Below are 21,458 nucleotides of genomic sequence, written 5' to 3' on the forward strand. Positions count from 1 at the left end.
TCCCGGGGCAGCCCCCGCTGCCCGCCCCTGCGGAGCCGCCGCCGAGGGACGCACACCGACCCCGCCGCCAGCCAGAGCCACCGCCGGGGAGCGACCTGTCAGGGCACCTCGCAGGCCGGCCTTAAGAACCCTTCCCACGCGTTGGTTTGTCCTCGGGAGAAGGAGAGTTGGGAGCCCTCTCCATGCCTTATCAAGTTCCTTATCTCAGCGGCTCCCAGAAGCTGTAGACCAGTTCAGCTTTATTTGGTGTAGGGGAGAAAAACAGTGTGTCTCTCGTACTCCATCCCTAAATCGAGGACCACCACTTATTCTGCTGGGGTTTAACACACGAAGATGGTGAAATGCGGATTGCTGGGTGAACCAGTAGGTCCCTGTTGTGGAGCGAGGGCTTTGTATTCACCTTCCAGTTCCTGATCTGTGCCGTGTGTGAGGACGCTAATCTTTCTCCTTCATCCCCCTTCCCTAAACCTTTCCTTGTTTCCATGTTGCATTGGTCAGACTTTTGGTCAGTGTTGTTTACGGAAGGGGGGGGAAAAGAAGGCAGTTGAGGTTACAAACAAAAGTACTTGTATGACTCATCTACTTGGATTTAAGACATTGTATCCTTCTTTCCTGGGGCCTTTACTTCTCTCTGAAGGAATCAGATGCTTATTCCTATTCTTCCAGAGAAGGATGGATTGAAAGTTGTACGTTTTAGACTTTTTTTGGGCCACTGCTGATATTATTAAAAGACATAATGGGATTTTTTCACTGGGTTATTGCCAGAATTAGTTTACACACTGAAACAATGAGTTGTTAGGCCTCTAATACGGTAATATTTGTCCTGCTTTAATATAAAGTTGCTGTGGAGGTGTTTTAAAAAATTGTGGAGGACAGTCTGCATCAGAAGAGGCTCTCATCATCTCTGGTTGGTGTGGCAACCACAATCTGTCCTCGATGCCTTCAGCCTTGGCCATCTTCACTTGCCGCCCGAACTCCCACCCGTTTCAGGAGCGTCATGTCTACCTGGACGAGCCTGTCAAGATCGGCCGCTCCGTGGCTCGCTGCCGGCCAGCCCAGAACAATGCCACGTTTGACTGCAAGGTGCTGTCCAGGAACCATGCTCTTGTCTGGTTTGATCACAAGACAGGCAAGGTAAGATGTTTTTTTAAAAACACTGAAAGCGCACGTTTGTTTTAGCAAGTCCCTGTAGATTGTGGATCACTCTGGTTTTGTCGTAATAAATATGGTTGCATAGGGCAGGAGTAAGATTTGTTTTAAAGTGGTAACTTTCCAGGTAAGTTGGTGTTTTCTTACTAAGCAGAAACTTTGAGTATTATGAAAAGTGCATAAAACTAACAGTTGAAAATGGTTAGAGTACTGAAAGGCTTGCGTGTGTCTTATTTAGTAGGTGATTTTGAGGTGAGTCATGCAAATGTGAAAGCACATTGTGTTGATATAGTGGTGTAATAGTACTTTTTTCAAATGCAGAGAAATTACTGTTTTATCGGTATATGCAAATTTATCATGAGGAGAATTGAAAAACGGACTAAAAAAGATACTGTCCTTGTTTGGCACTCTTCCTACTTGCCCTCTTGAAATTTTGTGGAGTATTTTGTTTGGCTCTGATAGAAGGGTTATTACTGGCAACAGGAGTGTAATGGGTGGCATTCATGATATAGTCTTATTGTTAGTGAGAATGGTTTTAAAATATGCCCTGTGTTCTTAACTGTTCCTCTCACAATTCTGGCAGTCTTGTTAAGCAAAATTGAGGGGTCCTGTAGTGCGTGTTTTGTCCACTAGGGATTGAACTGGGACAAGTAAAGTTGTTTTACTTAATGACTGTCAAGTTAATTTTAAATATCCAGCGAAAAATTAACAAAGGGCAGACTACAGTTGCTCAGCACTGTATTTTTTTTCCAAATATATTGATGTTATGCCCTAGAACTTAACATGTTCTAAGTCAGCTGTTTTTTAGCTTTACACCAAGTCTTTTTATGAAATACAGTCAGTGTAGCTCTGGATTTGAAGAATAATATGGTCTGTAATTCATGCAGATTTTTTCAGTAGTATGACACAGCATAAGGAGCAGTACAACACAGTCAAAGTTCTTAAACCTTCCATTGTTAGCTATCCTATGTTATGCAATACTTGGACATGATGGGACACGACAAGCATTTAATTTCTTAAGGCTGGATTATGCCATGGCTTTCAAGTTACCTGCAGGTAATTGTGCAAACTGCTATCTGTATGAAATGTTTCATTAAGCATCTTGCTTTGGCTCCATTGTGTATGTGATGTGCATTCCTGGATTCTAGAAAACTTAAGTGGTTGAAATACTTTAAGTTTAGTCTTTACCCTTTCTTGTTTGACTCAACAAAGTAAAATGTTCCCATTTATTGTGCTATTTTTAAATTGGAAAGTATTATGCACATAGCTTTTTATCAGCATTTCTTATGACTTCTTATAAAGATTTTGAGACCCCCACGTGCTATGTTATGGTTACAAATAGTCTGTCATATTCAAGATGGTTAATTTGACAAAACACTGAGTGTTGAGCAAGTCTGCTCACCGATAGGCAAGCTTCAAAAACCATCAGCTATGGAGACTTCTGTTTGTTTTTAAGTTTCAGTTGCTTTGGCTTCTCTAATACAGGTAAAAAAAAATATATGCTTACTCATTTTATTTTTTTATTTTAAAATAGAAACTCAATAGTAGTAAGTAAGAGGATTCTATTTGATAGTTCTTGAGAAAAGAAAATCATGTGAAGATTTGACAGAGGTTTGGTTAAAATTGCCAGGGTGGGCATCTGTAGCCATGGTAAACAACCAAAGAATGGGTTGGGGATCATGCCCTGGAATCTACTCCTGTTGCATGTTAGATGTGGTGTTGTAAAATGTTTTAAAGCATGGGTATGGTAGTGTGGAGAATTTCAGATTGTGTGTGTGTTTGTTGGCTATATGGACTGGCTTTTCATCCGAATGGTAAATTGTGAGGCAGTTGGCAGGGAGGGGGAAATGCACCATTAGAGATAATAGGTATCAAATGCTGTTGTGAAAAGGCAGGTAGAAGATACTGATAAACACAGGCTTGATCTTGAATCATAAGAACTACTTAAAAAAAACTGTGGTGTTTTCAAAACACAAACAAAACCATAAAACTATGCCAGAATGTTTACATGCAGGAACATCTATTATCATTGTTTACATAACTGCTAATAAGCACATCTCATTTAGGAAATTGTCATTATCCTATCAATGACCTATATTTAAACCTGCACAAATTCTCTTTGTCAGAATATTTGTAAACATTTCTTAGAAGTTTATATATCATTCATGTATCAATTCTGGGTTTTTCAAAAGATAAAAGGCCTCCAAATATTAATATAGTAATGAGAAAACCCTTCAGATATTTCAAAATAGTTCATGAGTTATCTGGGACTACAGTTTCGTAAGTTGTGGACTTTGGCAATATCTATTTCAGGAATTACCAGTCACTCAGTCCAGTCTCTGTGCTGCCTCTTGAGCTGCCTTTCAGTTATACTCTAAGACTTTTTTTTCCTGAGGGCTTGGAGTTTTGTTTTGTTTAGTGAATCATGTGAGTGATCCTGTTTACTACTTAGTCTGTAAACAATTTTGTCAGTATTATCTGTAAATAGGGGTAGAACCTGAAGAGAGGGAGCATCAGTAAGCAATGCCAAGGAAAGTAATACAGAATTTTTTTCCTGAGGCAGAGGAAGGTAAAAACTGAATTATGCCATTTAAGTAGACCAAGCTGAAGATAACATGTTGCTTACAGTTGAAAGATGTGAATGTTTACTTTGTATAAAGGCATTTTAATTATGCATGGAAAAAGTTTTCTGCCCTGGGAGATAATGTCTATGTAACACCAAAATAATATTAAGGATGAAAATAGAATGAGTTTTTAAGATCACCAATACATAGCAATTAAAAGAAAGTAGTTAAAGCTGGATTTGCTTTTTAAAATACTTTAAACATAATATATGAGCCTAAATATGTGTATGATGAAGGTGGGAGGAGATGGTGGTAAGATTATCTGTACTTGGACTTTTTCTGTGCATAGTAATACTTTTATAGACAACAGTGCAATGCCTCTTCCTGCCTGTGTTTGTAGATACAGCATAATAACTCCTAGTTCACTAGTGGATTTTTCATGCAGTGATAACATTAGAATAGTATAATTAGAATTCATTTTGATTTTATTTTTTTTAGTAATTACAAGTTAATGAATCTGGGTTTTTTAGAGGTGCCTGAAAAAGTGACTCACTAGATATGTAGGAAGTAGATGTGCTGAGCATGGAGTGTTCCACAAAGTGTGAATCAAAGCAAAAGAAAAAGTGGGATATAGTTGAGAAAATCTAAATGTGTTGGTTCAGCTCAAATCACTGCATATGGGAAGAAACTCTTAAAAATTGTGTAACTAAAATTATCTTAAACTTTTTTTTGGGGGGGGGGGGGGTAGGGTTGTTTTTATTTCTAAAAATAAGCAAGTGGAAGACCTTTGAGAATTTGTAAGAGACTTCCAGGCTGAAATGCTTCCGACAGATGTTGTAGAAGCTTTTAGTAGAAACCTGAAGCTTACAGCAGATATCCAGACTTTCAAAATCAGGAATTATTCAGCCTGAGATTGTTGTGACTTGCTATTATAAGTATCTTTTATCGGGAATTCATTGCCACAATTTACCAAAAGCTCTGAGAAACTGTGAAAAATAATTTTCTTAGATCAAAAGCACTCTAAAAGACAGGTCATTTTTAACAACTGAAAAAAATAGGCACAAGTTGATGTCTTAATGGTAGCTAATACTATTGTTTTCATTTAATTCAAAGTAGATATGAATTGAATTGAGCACATTCATATCTTGGTGACAGAAATGCTAACTAGTATATTGAAATCCATAGTCCCCGTAATATTAAATAAAATTCATTAAAGCTGTGCATTATGGCTTCTAGACTTAAATATACGTGAGACAAATATACCACAAAATACCTCCTGCAGGGAACACCCTCTATAAAGAAAACAAACACAAAACAAATTCCACCCCCTCACTCCCCCCATAAAACTGTCAAAAACCAAACCCCAGAAGAACCAACCAAAAATCCAATAAGAAAATCCAAACCAAATCAATCATACCAACCCCCAACAACTCAAGACAACCAGCCCAAAGGTGCAAGCAGTTTAATGTGATCTGAAGGACTCAGTGATGTTTTTACTCTGGGTGTGTTTGTGGTGACACCAAGCCTTTTGCTGTATTGTACTAGGGGTAAAAGTAAATTGATATGAAAGACAGCAAACAAAATTTGTAAAGAAGGAATATGTTACTCACTTAACATTACATAAAATGTTTTGTGGCTATCAAAAACTTGGCACGATTCAGGAAGGTACAGAACATTTTCTTTGGACGTTCTCTTTGTTCAGAAGTATTTTAGTAAATTCATCTTAAATAACTAAGTGGGTTATAAAAAATGGTATTTGGAATTGCAGGGTTTTGCTGAGAGATTTTTTTCCTGCTGCTTTGACTAGAGAATCCTGTGTGGTACTCTGGCCTATTTAGTGTTAAAGGATGTTTAGTTTCCCATGTATCAGTAGGACTTGTTTTGATAGATACCATGTCTGTTACTTGTTTTTTTCTCTGTTACGTCTTTTCAATTTTCTGTTAGGATTGTTGTTGAGAGATGAACAGATGTTATATTTTTCAGTACTCTTGATGTTGCTGTATCTTACAGTCTGCAGTGGAGACGCTATCTTCCAAACATTGAATGTTTGTTCCAAGTGCCCTGGGGACTGACCTGGGATTTGCTGTAATGCACTAAGGTGAAACTCCAGTGCTTAGGTGCTTCTGGTAAGAGGGTGATGTCAGGCAGCCCTTACATACACCTGTTAATATTTTTATGTAAGTGCTTTTCACCCTGAATGAACCATCCAAATTCATACTGATCTGATCGTGAGGATAGTACAGGGTAGGGAGCTCTTGCTTTTGACAAACTTCAGCACCATGGTTTTAGGAGCCAGTGTAGGAGTGCGGGCAGCCATTTATAGTAGAGGTAAGTCAGTGCTGACAAGGATTTCCCTGCAGAGATACCATCTAGAGCCACTGCTGCAGAGTTAATACTGTAATTCTTGGAACTGATCCATTGCAGTCATGATGCATCTATCCTGAGCCAGGAACACCAACACATTGATTTGGCTTTAAAAACAAACAAAAATCCCTTTTGTATTTGCAAAGAATTTTTTCAAATCTCAGATGAATCAGGTTACTTAGCCAGAATGAAGGCCAGTAAATGTGTTTTCCTTAGATATCTTATGGGATGGTTTTGCTCCTGGTCCCAGGCTTATAAATGCAAAGCCTTGCTTCTCTACACTTTGATTATATAAAGCTGTTCTTGATTTTTATTTTTTTGTGTGTTAGTTGGGCAATCCAGTGATTGGTTGCAGGTGGATTTACATGGCACTGGAGAAATACTTTGATTTTTCCTTTATCTTCTAATTTTTCTTAATAAATGTGACAGCTTCATTTGCTTATTTATCTAAAGAAAGAAATTTAATTTATGTATGCTGTAAAGGGCCATGTGGGTGAAGAATGTCTCTGTCACTGTGCTACTTTGGTTGTGTGATTTGAGTATGATCTAGCTAGAGTTCTGCAAAATGTGTCAATACATACTCAGCTGTTTTGTTGCATTTTGGGTTTTGTAATTTCTTTTAATAGATAACATAAAGTGAAAATTATTTGTGTTTGTGGAACCAGGACAGTGGAAAGGAAGTAAGAACGCTGTCTCTATCCCTACAGCTAGCAATTTTAGTCCATTGCTGCTATATTATACAACAATTTGTTGTCTCTGTATTTTCTTTTGAATCACATCAATACTTGCTTCCTGTTAATTTTGCTCACTTGCTGAGAGTTTGGATTATCCAAGAGCTCTGAATTTTGTTAGATCTTTCTGTGACCATTCATTAATGTTTCCAGCTTGTCTGTCTTTCCAGAAACATTTTTGCTTGTAGCAGAATTGTTGGAAGAAGGCTCAGCATTGTCACATTTTTATTGAATATAGGGAAGTGTTTTTTCAGTCTGCTCTAGGAGTAGGAACATCAGGCAGTGAGATGGTTGGACTGTACCATCTTGCAAGAAGACATATCTCTCTGCCAGAGGTCCAGAACAGTTTCCTCATTGAAAAGGAAAGTCATTGTGCTGGAGCCAGACAATTAATTGGATACAATTTTCCTGTTGTGTTATACCAGACTTGTGTGTGATTGAGCAATGCCTTAGAGTTTATTTCAGTCTTGAGAAAGTATAAATAAATGATGAACTTCCAGCAGGCTTATAATAGAAAGTCCAAGATACTGTAGTAACACTGTAGTTGAGTGGAAAAACACAGAAAATTCTAGCAGGAGTTTGACTTTTTTTTTTTTTTTTTTAACTTTGTAAAAAATAAACAAAAAGTACAGGGATTAGTCAAGGGTAGTGTAGTGCCTAAGGAATTTGCAAGATCTTTGCAGAGCTAAGGAACATTACAGTATTGATAGCTGAACTGTGGTGTGTAGTGAAGGGAAATATATGCTCTTCTTGGAAATTTTATAGAATAACGTTAACAAACCAATGGAAAGACTGAAGAATTGACAAGGAGATGGGCTCAACTGCAGATGACCTAATAGTATAAATAGGAGAACTTGTAACTAAATACAAAAATTACTGACAGTATTGTGCTACTATTAAAGTAAGTTTTCCCCAGTAGGAGGAATATCTTTTTTAGTTTTAGTTTTCACATGATAATTCAAATGTGTTGAAAATATATATTACAGAAAGTCTTCAATACAGAAAGCATACAGTGCCTTCTATATGTATAAAAACTATATATGAGCAGAAGGGTGACCTTTTGCTCTTATGTTAAGATAGTATGGAATAGAAATTTAAGAATTAAGTTATTAGTGCTGCATTTTCTCGCAATTACACTTGTAGTACTTCTTGCTTAAAAATAAAATAAATGCAAGAGCTTAAGATAGAAAAGTTATGTATGTTTGCAACCATGTATTGAGTAATACCCTTCCCTTGTTAAGGGAAGCAACAGAAATGTTATGTTTCAATTCCAGGATGAAAAGCTCTGTAATGGGCCAGATAGATATTTGTACAGCAAGTTCTTTTGAAGACATTTGGTACTGGTTGCTGCTATCTGCATATGTCATTAGTCTTATCTGATAGGGAAGTTTTTGCTCTTAAATGGAACTTTTCCAAAGTTGTTCCTTTTTTGGAAGTTGAGTGAGATGAAGTTTAAACCTTGATTTCTAAAACTTAGTCTTTTCAATAGTATTGATGCTCAGTAAATGGTTTTTTTAGCTTGTTTAACCCTACCCCAGCAGAGTTTGATGATTATGCCTTGCTTTTTATTTTTTTTTTAATTTAATTTTTATCCAATTGGTTTTCTTGAAATGTGTGCTTAATTATGTAGGTTAGAAGCCAGATCTCTTAGTTCTGCAAAGCTGAGCATTTAGCCTGCCTACCTTTTTGCCTTTTAATATCCTGGTGACCTTTCCCAGTAACTCGTGCCACAATTAACTGTTATTCTCTCCTTTTTTTTTTTTTTTCCATTGTTAGCTATGATAGTTTTGTCAGAACTTATGGGCAATAGAATTGAAAATCAGTTTCTGTAGTATTACTTGTGACTTTATTCTGGCATTGGTAGATTTTATATTTACACCTACTGTTTCCAGGTGCTTTAAGAATCTGAAAGCTTTCAGGAGGTGTAATGAATTATTTGTAATTCTTCATGTTTTGAACTTTGTTATTAAAAAATTAGCTTTGTTTTTTATTTTTGATTGTGAAACAATCTATTCTGCAGCCAAGTTATTTTTGCAGGTCTGTGATCTCGGTAGGTAACTCCTTGTTGTTTTCTTATCATTACAGGGATTCCTCTTGCTGGATGCCAGAGAATTTTTAAGGTTATGTCAATATTAGCACATACTTTAAAGGGACAAAGAATAAGTTTGATGAAGTTTCTTTTGTTTCTATGGATTCCAGAACTTTAGGTCATTAAGTAGTTAGGGTGGTATCAACTTTGAGAGAAATTACAATACTGTGAACAAGGACAACAAATCCTATGACATGGATAAACCATCAGAGGATACCTAAGGTTGGTTTGTACCTCAGAAGATTGTCCAGTCCAATCTGCTGGTCTGCATGAGGTCTAATGAGTTGAGGTTGCTTGTGGACTTGGTAGAGGATTTTGTGTGCAGAATTAATCCCTACCAGGAAATAAGCTTCTGAGGTCAGTGTCAGGCATATTAGCTGGTAGATTAGCCTGTGTTGCTGTTGTCTTAAGTTATGTTTCTAACTTCAGGTGTATGTATAGTTAGAATTTAGTATTATGCTTACCTGGAGTATTTATTTTATAGTGTAACTTAAAATTCCCCCCAAAACATGTCAGGTAAATTTTAAAAGAATTTCTGAAGGAAAAGAAGCACTAAATGAATGACACATGATTGTTCCTAGTTCCATTCCTAATTCCATAAGGGTGGGAATAATACAACACTTTCACTTACAGTGAAAACCACTACTTCCTTTTTAAGAACTCGAAGGAGAATTTTTTTTTTTTGGGTCTTCCTCTTTGAGGACTTTTCATAGACTGCTTATTCCAGCACTTACAAGAGAAAGCCATGAATATAAATTGTCATGGAAAGGGTATATTTGGTTTTGCAATCTCCGTAGCTATTTGATGTTAGGTAAAGCTGCTGGTTGTGCTGCTTAAGCAGAGCTTTGGTAGGTATGTAAGTATTGTCAGTGACAGCGAAGGCCAGTGATTTGGGCTGTGAACAGAGCCCTTCCTATGTAATTAAGGGAAGAGGTGATAGGCTGCTATTTGTATTAATAATATGTTACCTATAACACAGACATGTGGATGTTCTATTTGAATGCTCTTTACCCATGGCGTCATTCTGATCTTTGGTTTCATTTGTAATGACTCTTAATTAGAAAGTTAAAAGTATGTGTGCTGTGTTTAGATAATTTCTGACTTTTACGTAAACAGAGAAGAAAATGTTTCTGGAAGTTTTTGTACTTGAACAAATGCATTGCATCTGCACACAAAGACCACTTTCCTTTCAAAATGCATGTTTTGATTTTGAATCTCGGCACACATGCTGCCTCACTGACTGAGATCAGCACAGATTGTACATCCATCCTATTGCAGCATATTGCTTCCTGATCAATGCAGTGCAGATCTACATTTTAGCTGCAGATTGACCTTCCCTGAACCCATGTTTCAGAAGTGGGCTTGGGAAGGGTTAGGATGGCAAAACACTACACCAACACACTTGTCCTTTCTCTGAGCTACTCTGGGACATCCAGATTGCCTTCCTGGGGGCTCCTTAGGTCACCCTGTTCTGGGATTTTGCCTGGTTCACAGGTCAGCATAAATGTGCCTGCCATTGAACAATTTTCTGTGCAGATGTGTGGGTAAGAGGGGTTTTTCTGGTCTCCCCTGGTTATCAAATGTAAGTGTGCTCATTTTCCTTCATTTCCCACGCAGCTTAATGTTCAGCCTTCCCAGGATAAGTGTTGCTGGATAAATTTTAGATGATGGTCTGGGTTTTATAAACTAATATTAAAGGATCTTCATGACTACTACTCTTTGAGATCTCTAGCTTGTACTCTCTTTGATGTGTGTTATGGTTTAAACTTGCTGTATACATCTTCTTTCATAATTGCTGCTTTGTAAATAATTGCTTTGTAATATCCTTTAAAGCCTTTTATGAAGATTTAGTTTTGAGTCTAACGTTAGGGTACCTGTAATCTTGTAACAACATTATTTCAGTGACTGGATCTGCTTGCTGGTGTTATGCCTCAAATCTAGAAACTATGTTAAACCATTCTGCTTTCAAAATTGCTTCAGACAGTTATTATAGAGGTGAACAAAGCTCAGTGGAGACTATTCTGTCTTGTCCAGACCAAAACTTTTCAGACAGTGGAAGGATTTAAGAAATAATAAGTGCTTGGTTATACTTGCAGACGTTTGGAAGAGATAATTTTTTTCAACTGCTACACTCCTGCTGAGATGTCCCAAGTATTCTTTTTCATGGGACAATTGTAGTGGCAGGATTTTAAAATGTGAATTTGTGATCATATATGGACAGAAAATGTTTTAACCTTGATGTATAATTGTGTTTACAGACACAGTCAACATGCATTTTTATTTCAAAAAATATTTTGGAACATAGGAAGGGGCCAAGTTTTTTTATTTTAATATTAGCAGTGACAGTATAATTACTAGGACATGAGGAAGGACTTTAGTGAGTGTACTGAGTCAAATACAAAAAATGGGCCAATTCAGGGGTTTTTTTGTTATTTTTGACCCATATAACTCCTGCTCTGGGGTTTCCTTTCCATAAAGCTAGAGATGATACAGTGATTGGACAGGACCAGCCTGCTACCCAGAATGGTTTGGGTTGAAAGGGACCTTAAAGAACATCTAATTGCAACACCCTTGCCGTGGGCAGGGACACCTCCCACTAGACCAGGTTCCTCAGAGTGCCATCCAATGTGGCTTTGAACAGTTCCAGGGATGGGGCATCTTCCAGTTGTTTGGGTTTAGGGCTTTTTTCCCCATCATTGTTCCTTTCTTGGTATTTTTTAACTTCATTGTGCTCATTAAGTACTATCATAGTAGTAATAGTAGTCATTGTTATTGTTATATTCCAAAGCAGAAGAATTTCTGTCAGTGCTTTTAATAATTCTTGATGAAGTGTCCCATTTCAGTGGAAGAAAAGCATACCAACAGTAAATGACTACAAAATCAGGTATGTGTCAGGTACACTACATTTGCTCAAACAGCTGTCAGGAATGCACTTTTATCAGTTGTGTCCATGAGCAGGTCTGAGGGCCATCTCAGGAGGGTTCTTCTGATTTATCCCTACGCTCTGTGGGCTTAGGCTGGTGGAGGTGAGCTCCTTATTTCCCTCGTGCATTGTGTCTCTGAGCATTTGAAAGAGTATGAGCTCTACTTGCCTTTTTAACACAGCCTTTGAAGTATGAGTATTGTTTGCTGGCATCTTAGAAGAGGGAGGAGAAAGTTGCTTTCATAAATAAGCCTTTGGAAAGAGCTCTGTGACCTTGCTTGAAGAAGGATTATGATGTGAGGAATGTCTTGTATATTTATTTTATACAATCACAAGTGGTTAATTCAGTTAAATGTGACTTGTTTACTGTGTAAAACACTTAGATACCTGCCTACACTTGAGGCATAGTAAGGGTATTATCATTTAAATGTCTGAATTATGATAATTTACATACTTGTTTAACATGCTAGCAATGTATGAAGCTAAACTTACAAGTTTTGAGAACATTATCGTTTAAATAACTTGAGTTGTTTGGGGTTTTTTAAGCATTAGAGCATTAGGTTCTGGAGAATAGACATGACTGACTGTTCTTTATAAAAGTGTTAACGCCTTTTTTCTGCTTGGGTAGAACTGTTAAAGATGTCCCATAGACGAAGGCCTGCATGTCTTCCACAATGCTAATGAGAAATTGCATTTTAAAAACCGTGGTGGAATACAGATTTTTTGCTGATATTTGCTGCAAAACTCAGAGCTGTGATTCAGCAAGAACTCTTGCTTTTCAGTTTCAGTTCTAACCTTTTACAGGATTTTGTTCCAATTCAAAAGGTACTTTTCTCACTATTGATTTGTGTTCCTCTGTGCTTTCTAGTACCTTTGACAGAGCAACTAAAGCAAGCAGCATAGAACAGAATCTTGTCAGCTTACATTATGCAATGAAAATGTATTTTAGAAAATCCAAGGTCACTGAATCTACATGTTTCTGAAAATGTTGGTGGTAACAGTTATTTAGAGCATGATGCTCTTGCCACCATTAGGGCAGTAATCTAATTGAATAGGAATAGTGAAATGGAATAGGCAGCAAAAAGGCACAGTGAACCCCAACATCAGAGTAGAGTGTTCCTTGTTTCAATTAGCTGATCTTCTTTAGACCTAAAGCCTCTGTAGCAGGGAGTTCCTCTCTGTATTGTGTTTTTGTCAGTTGCTTGGTAGTAACTTCCTTTCATTTTTAATGTATGTGTCTTACCATTAGAAAATATGATACTTCAGGTTGGAATTAAATTTCCATTTATTTTTTCCAGCTGAGAAGGTGAAAAATAAAATGTTCTGCAAAATACTGTAGGGTAAGGTACTTGACAAAACTGAAGAAATAACAAATCTATGGCAGAAAAGGTTATGGGTGCACAGAATAATTCTAAACCAGTTGTCAAAGGCCAGGTAAGCCCATCTGCATAACTGGTCCATCAGTCATCCTATCCTTCTCTTACTGATTTGGGCCACTCTTAAAGCAACTAAACTTAGACTTCAGCTCCCTTGTCTGTCCTCTGTAATGTTGGTACTGTCTTTCTTCCAGTCTTTGGGATGAAAAGAATTGCAGATTTTTAAATTACTTTCTTTTCACAATGCTTCTCCACTGGAGTCTATAAGGAATCCCCAACTGCCGCCTTCCTCTTGCTACTGTCCCTTTCTGCAAAGTGCGAACAACAGTGGTAAAATTCCAGCTTGGTGCACCTTGCCTTCCTCTCGTGTCCAAGTGACTGAATGCATATGGTGAGGGAGCAGCTAGACATAAGATTTAGGGGCCGGAGAGAGGAAAATCAGGGGAAAGAGGAGTGCAATGAAAGGCTGGAAGAACTTTTTCCGCTTCTGTTTCTCATTCTTTCTAAATACAAGCAACCAGTTCTCAGGTCACTTTCTCTGGTTTGAGTCTGGTAGCCATGGAAGGTGGCCTTCAGGTGCTGTGAGGGCAGGAAGCACATCAGTAGAGTCAGTTTGGAGAAGTGTTGAGGTGCTCATGCCAGCACTGAGGCTGTTCTGAGGATAAACAGGTGAGAAGAGCACTGAAGATACCAGGGAGTTTGCACAGGACGTTCTACAAGGATGGGATAGAGACAAGGGGATCAGTGTTACAAGTGGATCAAGTGGTGCAGAAGGGAGTATTGAAGGGAGTATTCAATTGTTCAACTGAACAATTGAAGTCACAACTGCACACTCTAGATTGCAAAAGAAAAACCAACGGGAAACATGTATTGCTACTTCTCCTTTTTAAATTTACTTGTACCATTAAGCACAGGTGCCCAAAGAGCAGAGTTCTGCGCTGTTGAAAAATGATCATAAATATTACAATTATCGTTTAAGGTAACAAAGCTTTTTATTGGCAATTTGCTGTGTTATGCTCTTTGAGTATTTAATTTAAAAAAATGCTTGCTTCTATCAGTTTAATTTATCAGGTTTTATTAAACTATTTTTAGTTTAGTTGAAAAGAGCCATTGTTATGAGCAATGCAGGAATGGCAGTTGTAAGGAACGGTGTATGTAGTGAAGTATTTCCAGAGCAGACAGATATTTTTATTTTTTTCATTGAGCTAGTCATGTAGCTGGAAGATGGGTCATCTTCCACGAAAGATTTTAGGAAAAATAGCTTCAGCTCTTTATATCAGACTGTTCTTAGTGAGGAGTATGCTGTCTCTGCCATATTTGAGACACTTATTGTTGAGCACTTCACCTGTTTTCAATTATGATTTGCTAGTGAGAGCATTCCCTATTAGAGTTCACTAGGTGGTTTTGGTTTAATTTGAAATAGCAGCATGGAAATACTTGTCATTTATGTGTTTCTGTCACAGTTAAAATAGTCACACTTTAGTCACACAATAGTTTCACACTTAGTTTAGCTCTGAATATGTTGCTTCATGAAGAAATCTTCTAATTCAGTTTGCATTTTAGTTCGTACTGAATAGAGATGAATGTTTTTATCTTTGAGCTGACAATGATAACTTCATATTTGCAGAATGTAAAAGCTCTAGAAGTTTTCTTTTAAAATTAACAGTACTTGTTTTCTGCTTTATTTAAGTTCATTATTTGGTTGAATAAAGTGGTTTGGTAATTTCTTCTGGTGGTTTTTTTGTTTGTTTCAGGGTTTTTTGTTTTTTGGGTTTTTTTTTTTTTTTTGTTTTTTAAATTTTATTTATGTGGTTTTTTGTTTTTATTTTTTATTTTTATGGCTTAGGGACTGAATCCTTCTAATATGCATTGAATTTTTAGTTGAAATTATGCAGCACATAAATCTGAGAGAAGACAACCAGGAATTTATTGCAACTCAAGTAATATTGAGGTTCCAGGGGATTCATTGACTCACTATGGACACACTTATTTCTGGGTTGCTGACCAAAATCTTTGTCAATCACACACAGCTGGTGTGAAGAACAGAACTTACTCTGAGATTTTTAAAAGTTTAATAAAAGGTAAAAAGGGACAAATATCCAGTGCTAGGGTATTTTTTCCAATTGGCAAAAAAACACACCTTAGCTTAAAACAATGTTTTCTATCTACTGTTACATTACAGGGGGTACATGCATATTCATGAGAGTTTATACATTATACAAACATTCTTGTGAGTTTAGATGTTCCAGTTCTTTTGCTTGATTTTAACCTTTGATTTGTCTTTATGCCATCCTGTAGAGTAAATCAATATATTAATTTTTTTTCTCATGATTCTATCCATTTTTAAACTTTCTGATAATGAAGAGTCAATAAATTCTTCTCTTGGTGTTCTGGTTTTTGTCACTGTTATCTCATCCTTCAGGTAAGGTCATCCACAAATATGAGGAACCACCTAATTATCTTACATCGTTCTTTGAGTATGTCATAAGTATATAATGAGTGAAAGCATTTTAACATTACATAGTCTCTATTTTAATATTATGTTATGGCCTAAGATATAATATATATATATCACACTACTATTTATATAAGCTATACAGTGCATACATAAACTGAGATTATACTACACCAAAAAGTATATAAAAGTATAATATATCAAAAGGTCCTCTGCAAGAATACTTCTGTTGTAATTTATTGTGGAATATTACTGTCAAGTGACTTATTTTCTGTAAGTTATTATTAATTTTCTCTAAAAGTAATAAGTAAAAAATGGATTAATAATTTGCACATTGATTATTATATATATGAGTGACTGATAAAATATGAAAGGACCTTCTGAAATTTAAAAAAATTATATTTGAAAATGAGTTTATTCAAAATATTTAGGTATTCATAGAATAGTTAGGAATAAAGATTTAACTTCAGTTGGTTTTAAATGCCTACCTTTTTTGCTTTTAGAAGAATAGCTGTGTGAGTTCTCCTGAGATTTTTCTCTGTTTTGTTACTCCAAACTATTGATGTGGTTTGTACTAGTTTGTGCTATTTTGCTGTTTCTGGTATTTAAGTTTTCAAGCTAAACCTTTCAAAGGGAAGTGAAGAAAACATCAACGTTCCTGATGTGCCTGTTAAGAAATGCTGAGGTTGAGAAACAGGTGGCAGAAAGCTGCTGGGTGGTGGTTGATGCTAGTGTGTCACGCTTTGCATTAGTTATGCTTGGCACTGGATGAGTGGATGGTGTTGGAAGTCTGGAGACACTCAGCTGCTGAGTTTAGAAGTTGGCAAGTCCATCCAGTTTGTGTAGTCAGGAGGTAGAAAAGCTGCTCAGGTTATCCAGTTTTGAATTAAGTGTGAAAAGTATAATGTAACAAGGTAAATGAGGCACCTTTGTTAACAGCATATGTTTATTTTATCTGACTTGAACTAATTTTAAGAGGCAGAGAAGCAAGCCCTGAAATAAATGTACTAAAAATGGACTTGGTCCCATGAGAGCTTGTTGAGACTTAAATAATATACTTTAAGCCCAGAAGTTTAGTACCCCTTTGTTTTTAAGGTACCTTGTTGAATGTTGAAAGAGTACAGGATACTTTAGATCTTTTTTCAGGCCCTTGTGTGCTTTGCACCTGTTGCTGTTGAGTGCTGGGAGGGGACTGGTCTACACCAGTTCCACCTGGTGTCTGTGAGGATTTTGTCTATTCCAAAAGAAACCAGAACGTATACACAGGAGGAAGCTGGATTTAAAAAATTTCAAGGGTTTTGTCTAATCCAAGAGAAACCAGAACATATACATAAGGGAGGAAGCTGGAGGTGTCCGGTGGCGCAACTCTTGAAGCAGATGTTAAGGAGAGCACAGGGTGTGTTTCCGTAATTGCTGTGAAATGTTACTGCTCCCAGCATAGAACTGGTGTATGTTGGTGGGATGAAAACTATTTGAAATACAGAGAGAAGAAAGCAGAGAGCTGATTCCTGACACTTCCCTGGAAACCTAGATAGGAGATTCTGAGTGCAGTCAAGGAAAGTGCTATGCAGTGAAGCCAAGAGATCTGTAAAGGCTTGAGGTTGTGTGCATGGTACTTTCCTGCTGCAGTCTGTAATTTAAGAATGTCTAAAATACAGCCGCTTCCTCAGCCCTGAGGAGCTACTGTCAGGAGGCAACAGAGGCAGGAGGTAATTTTAAGATCAAGAGAAGGACTAGCTTACTTCTTTCTAAGTCTGTGGTAGACAAATTCCTGCCTACTAAGCAGAGGGCCTTGCCCTTTACTTGCTTCCTATATCTCTCAGTATATAACTATATATACTTTGTAACTTTGGTGGATATTCACATGAATTTGTGTATAAGCCATCAGGAGACCTGTTACTGATCTATATATAAATTTCATATTCTGTTTCTATTATAACAATAACATCTTAATTATTTTAAGGCTGCCTGGGCAAACCTGTGAAGTGTTTTTTCTGGTAAACTATTGAAAATTCATCTAACAAGAGTGTTACAGATGTGTTTGGGATTTGAAGAATTTTTTCTTTTATTAAATAGTGCAGAGCTTTAATAATCCAAGGAAACAGTCTACCAACCTCCATCATGTATTGTGTTTGCTATGCCTAGTATTTGCTTAAGTATACTGAGCATACTATTTGTCTGCAGAAGAAAATATTTTTCCAAAAAATCTGAAAGAAGAAATAGGACACATGTTTCTCTTAAACTTGTATTTAACCATGTTGCCCTTAATGCTGCCAATTCCCAGTGGCCCAACCTATTTTCCTTTGAAACAAGCTTTTGATAGCATCAAATTCTAATTAAACTTTATTAAAACTTTGTACTAATAGTAGTCTAATTATAGGCAGTGTAAAAGTCTTGCTGATTTTCCTTTAATCAAAGTATAATCTTGTCTACAGCTGTATTAAATTTAAGCTTATATGACAAACCTCTTGGTATGTCAAAGCTTATTACTTAACAGCAAACATGTTTTTTGTGGGAAGGCTGTATTTGTACTGGGAGTGCAGTTTGAATGTTATATGAACTTAATTTGAGGGCTCATCTGTTTTGGTGATACATGGTACAGATGCTTTTTTTTCCATGGAGTAGATGGGCCAGTGTAGATGGGACTGATTTCATGGGCAGTACCAGTGCATTGCCACTATTATTAAGTGTCATCATTTTTGATGACAAGCTTGCTGAGCTTTTCTTCCATGTTCTGTTTTGACTATAGATTTTCTTTAGATACTTCTTTAAATGTTCTTATTTTGAGCTTCTAGTGTATGTCCTGTCACTTGGGGTTTGTTTCTTTTAGTAACTGACTCATTCTCCTTGTTTACTTTAATTTCTGGTCCTTGTTTTCTGTTCTTCTAAGAGCATAGATAATCAATTTATCTATTTAGCAGAATTTAGTATATTAGATGTCAAGAATACATTTCAACACAGGGCTATCTTTGTACAGAAAAAGCCTAACTGTTCTCAGAACAGCAATTTTTAAAAAAAATGCTGGTTAGACACAGAAAAAAATATGCCTGTTAATTCTGATTCTTTTGCAGGATATAGCAAATTTTAAGCTTAGATACTTTTTACCATTGATTAGGGAGTTAAATTTCTGTATTTCATGGGAAAAGCCTTTGACAGCATTCTCGTTTTTACCTATGCTTGTTTATTCTGGGTAGAATTCCAGTAACTTGTTTCCAGTAATTTCAGTATCAGGAACACTGATTTTAACACTAATTTTAAAATTTGAGAAGTACAAGAATTGTTACTGTGGATGTTGAAGTGTAGAAGTAGCTTGTCTGGGAAGCTTTAGACTGTAAAGATGGAATTAATATTTTCGGCAACCCGCAGAATATGTGGGTATATTCCTATAATTAATGGAAAATTCAGTATTAAAAAAACCTTCAACAACCAAATCTTCATAAAATAAACAGTCTTCAGCTGTAGTTTCTGCTCTGCTTCTTGTGGCAGTGTGTTGTGTATCGTGGCCTTGCCCTCTAGTGGCTGCAACTCAACTTGAAATAGTGAAAATGCGTTTTTGTGCTTAGGGAAGGGATTTGGAAGACTTTTTTTTTATGGTGGTTTAATAAATTAAATCATCACGGGAGGCTATTTCTTCTTAGATCGACAATCTGGAACCTCTGATGCTAGAAGGGCGTTCTTTTTATACTTCAAAATTTTTTTGTCTGTGTTCTAGAGGGAAATATGGCACATCTAGTACAAAAATCTGCAAGGTTTGATAATGACTTTGAGAGGTGTGGACAGCCACTCCCTTAGGCTTTTCAACTGAAAGGGTGTGGGGCTGCCAGCTGTACAGTGCAGTTCCCCTGCTCCAAATGCCCACTGGCAGATTGGTCACAGGCACTGAGGTGTTCTCGCTGCATTTCTGTTGACAAAGAGATGAAGAGGTTTTTCCTTTTAGTTTGTCTGAAGAATCACATTCATGGGCACAGGTGTTAGCAGTGTAATATCCTTGATGACCCTGATGGAAAATAGCTAGTCAAAAAACCAGCAAAATACTTCTGTTATGTAGAAAGCTGTACCTTGGCAAGTTTTGCCATATTAGCAACCTGTCTAATCTGTTGATCCAGTGTACCTTGTATGTGATTTCTGCCCTTGACTAAGATGTATGAATCATGAGTCACCATGTTTGGTACTGTAATTGATTCAGATCCTTGAATGCCTTATCCGCCCTCTGCCCATTCCTCTGCTGGGCTGGTTCTGATGTGAACCTGTGAGAAGGCTGCCCCTTGTTTTGAAGCCAGGAGGACACAGCTAAAGAAGTGACTGATCAATATTCTGTAAGGTTGCCTATCAAAAAACAGCTCATACATTCTCTCCCATTGCTGCCTGACCCCCATCTCCATATGTGGATTTCCTAAGTTTAAAATAAATCATCTTTTTCTTTATTGTGAAATCGTTGATCTCAAAGGAGCACCAGAATAAATCAGCCTTTGTTCATGAATACCAGTATTTAATTACTACTTGCTTTGAAAGTCCTGATCCAGGAATGCATTGCAAATAAATACAGCCTCCTCCCAGGGTATTTTCGCTCTCACTTTGTTGGAGGTATGGCTTGGCGATGCCTTGAGTACAAATATTAAACTCCCAATTGTCAGATTTCTCCTCTGTGCTGGAAAATGAATTTTCCATCTTTCGATGGAGCCGCACCCTTCTCTTTTGGTGTTTGGTTTCCAGTTAATTGTATTTGCTCTCTGCATGGAATGCTGAAGTTGAAAACACAGAATGAAAATAAATTAAATTTAGTAATTTTTTTAAAAAGTTTTGGTCTGTCCTTGATGCAGAGAAGTCTTTGGAAAAGCAAGAAGGAGCATATTGCTCTGATGACCCGTTGTTTTCAGTGTGAGGAACTGTGTAGTGAACTCTCACTACACTCTATTTGAGTAATATTTGTGGTTTGGACCTCTTACAAAAATATCTTGTTTGGCGTGATTAAAATTAGTGCAGTGTCATTTCTACTAAGGCAGTTCCCTTCAGTTAGGACTTGTACTTCTGTATCTTTATTGGCTGCCTTGAATTTATACCACAGTAGCCTTAAGTTTATCCTCAGTATGGGCATTTTCGCTGTAGTTAAGCAATGTGCTGAACAGTATTTTCCTTGTGACACTTGTGCTCTGGAAATTAATAGTTCAGGAGCAGATAATGGCAGAAAGCAAGCGAACATTGCTTTGTGCAAAGGAGAGATGAATTAACTAGGCCTACTGTAGATATTTGTTTAAAAATAAAAATACTGTAGTGATACCAGACAAATCCTTTGAGTTTGAATATATCCCTTAAGAAAAGGAAGGGAGAAACTTTCGTAACTTTTTCAGGATATTTTGAGGGTTTTTATATAGATAGAGATAATACCAAACCACTGCTGCACTGCATTTGGAGTTACATGTGAAATCTGATGTGGTTTTTTTTCTTTATCTGAATGTGTGATCACTGGGAGTTTTCTCTACCATAAACCAGCAGCAGTATGGAATTAATGATGGGAGGTAAACACAGTGCCTTGTGAGGAAGGAGTAGAAATGAGAAATAGTTTGAAATAGTTTCACCAACTCCCTTTAATCTCTAAGCAGTTGAAAAGTCAGCATGTGATAAAAGTTTATTCTGTGCCACAAGTAGAGGAGTTTTGATGTAATGATTAACTAATTTAGCAACTTAGCAGTGAGTAGCAAGACAATTAAGAAGCTTCTGCAGTTCTGCACCTGCCTTGAAATGTCTGGGGTTATGTTGGGAGTTGGAGTTTGGTGATAAACTGAGAGCTGCTTCATAAGTATTATATT

The 21,458-nt window shown here is 36.9% G+C and overlaps 1 protein-coding gene across 35 annotated transcripts in view; it reads left to right on the top strand.

The window, feature by feature from the left end:
- Positions 1 to 16: 16 nt before the first annotated feature.
- Positions 17 to 21,458, top strand: part of SLMAP (sarcolemma associated protein) — a 78,003-nt gene continuing 56,561 nt past the window's right edge. For 17 of the 35 annotated variants that reach the window (XM_015640675.3, XM_015640673.3, XM_015640679.3 and 14 more), the window contains exon 1: positions 19 to 1,134. In XM_015640675.3, coding sequence (XP_015496161.1) covers positions 937 to 1,134 — 198 coding nt within the window. In that variant the 5' untranslated portion in view covers positions 19 to 936. Of the gene's footprint in view, positions 1,135 to 8,921; positions 9,120 to 21,458 lie in introns of those variants that run through there. The other 18 variants (XR_004499191.1, XM_015640661.3, XM_015640660.3 and 15 more) reach the window with 4 other exon arrangements.

Source organism: Parus major, chromosome 12 (genome assembly GCF_001522545.3).
Source record: "Parus major isolate Abel chromosome 12, Parus_major1.1, whole genome shotgun sequence".
NCBI classification, from domain to species: Eukaryota; Metazoa; Chordata; class Aves; order Passeriformes; family Paridae; genus Parus; species Parus major.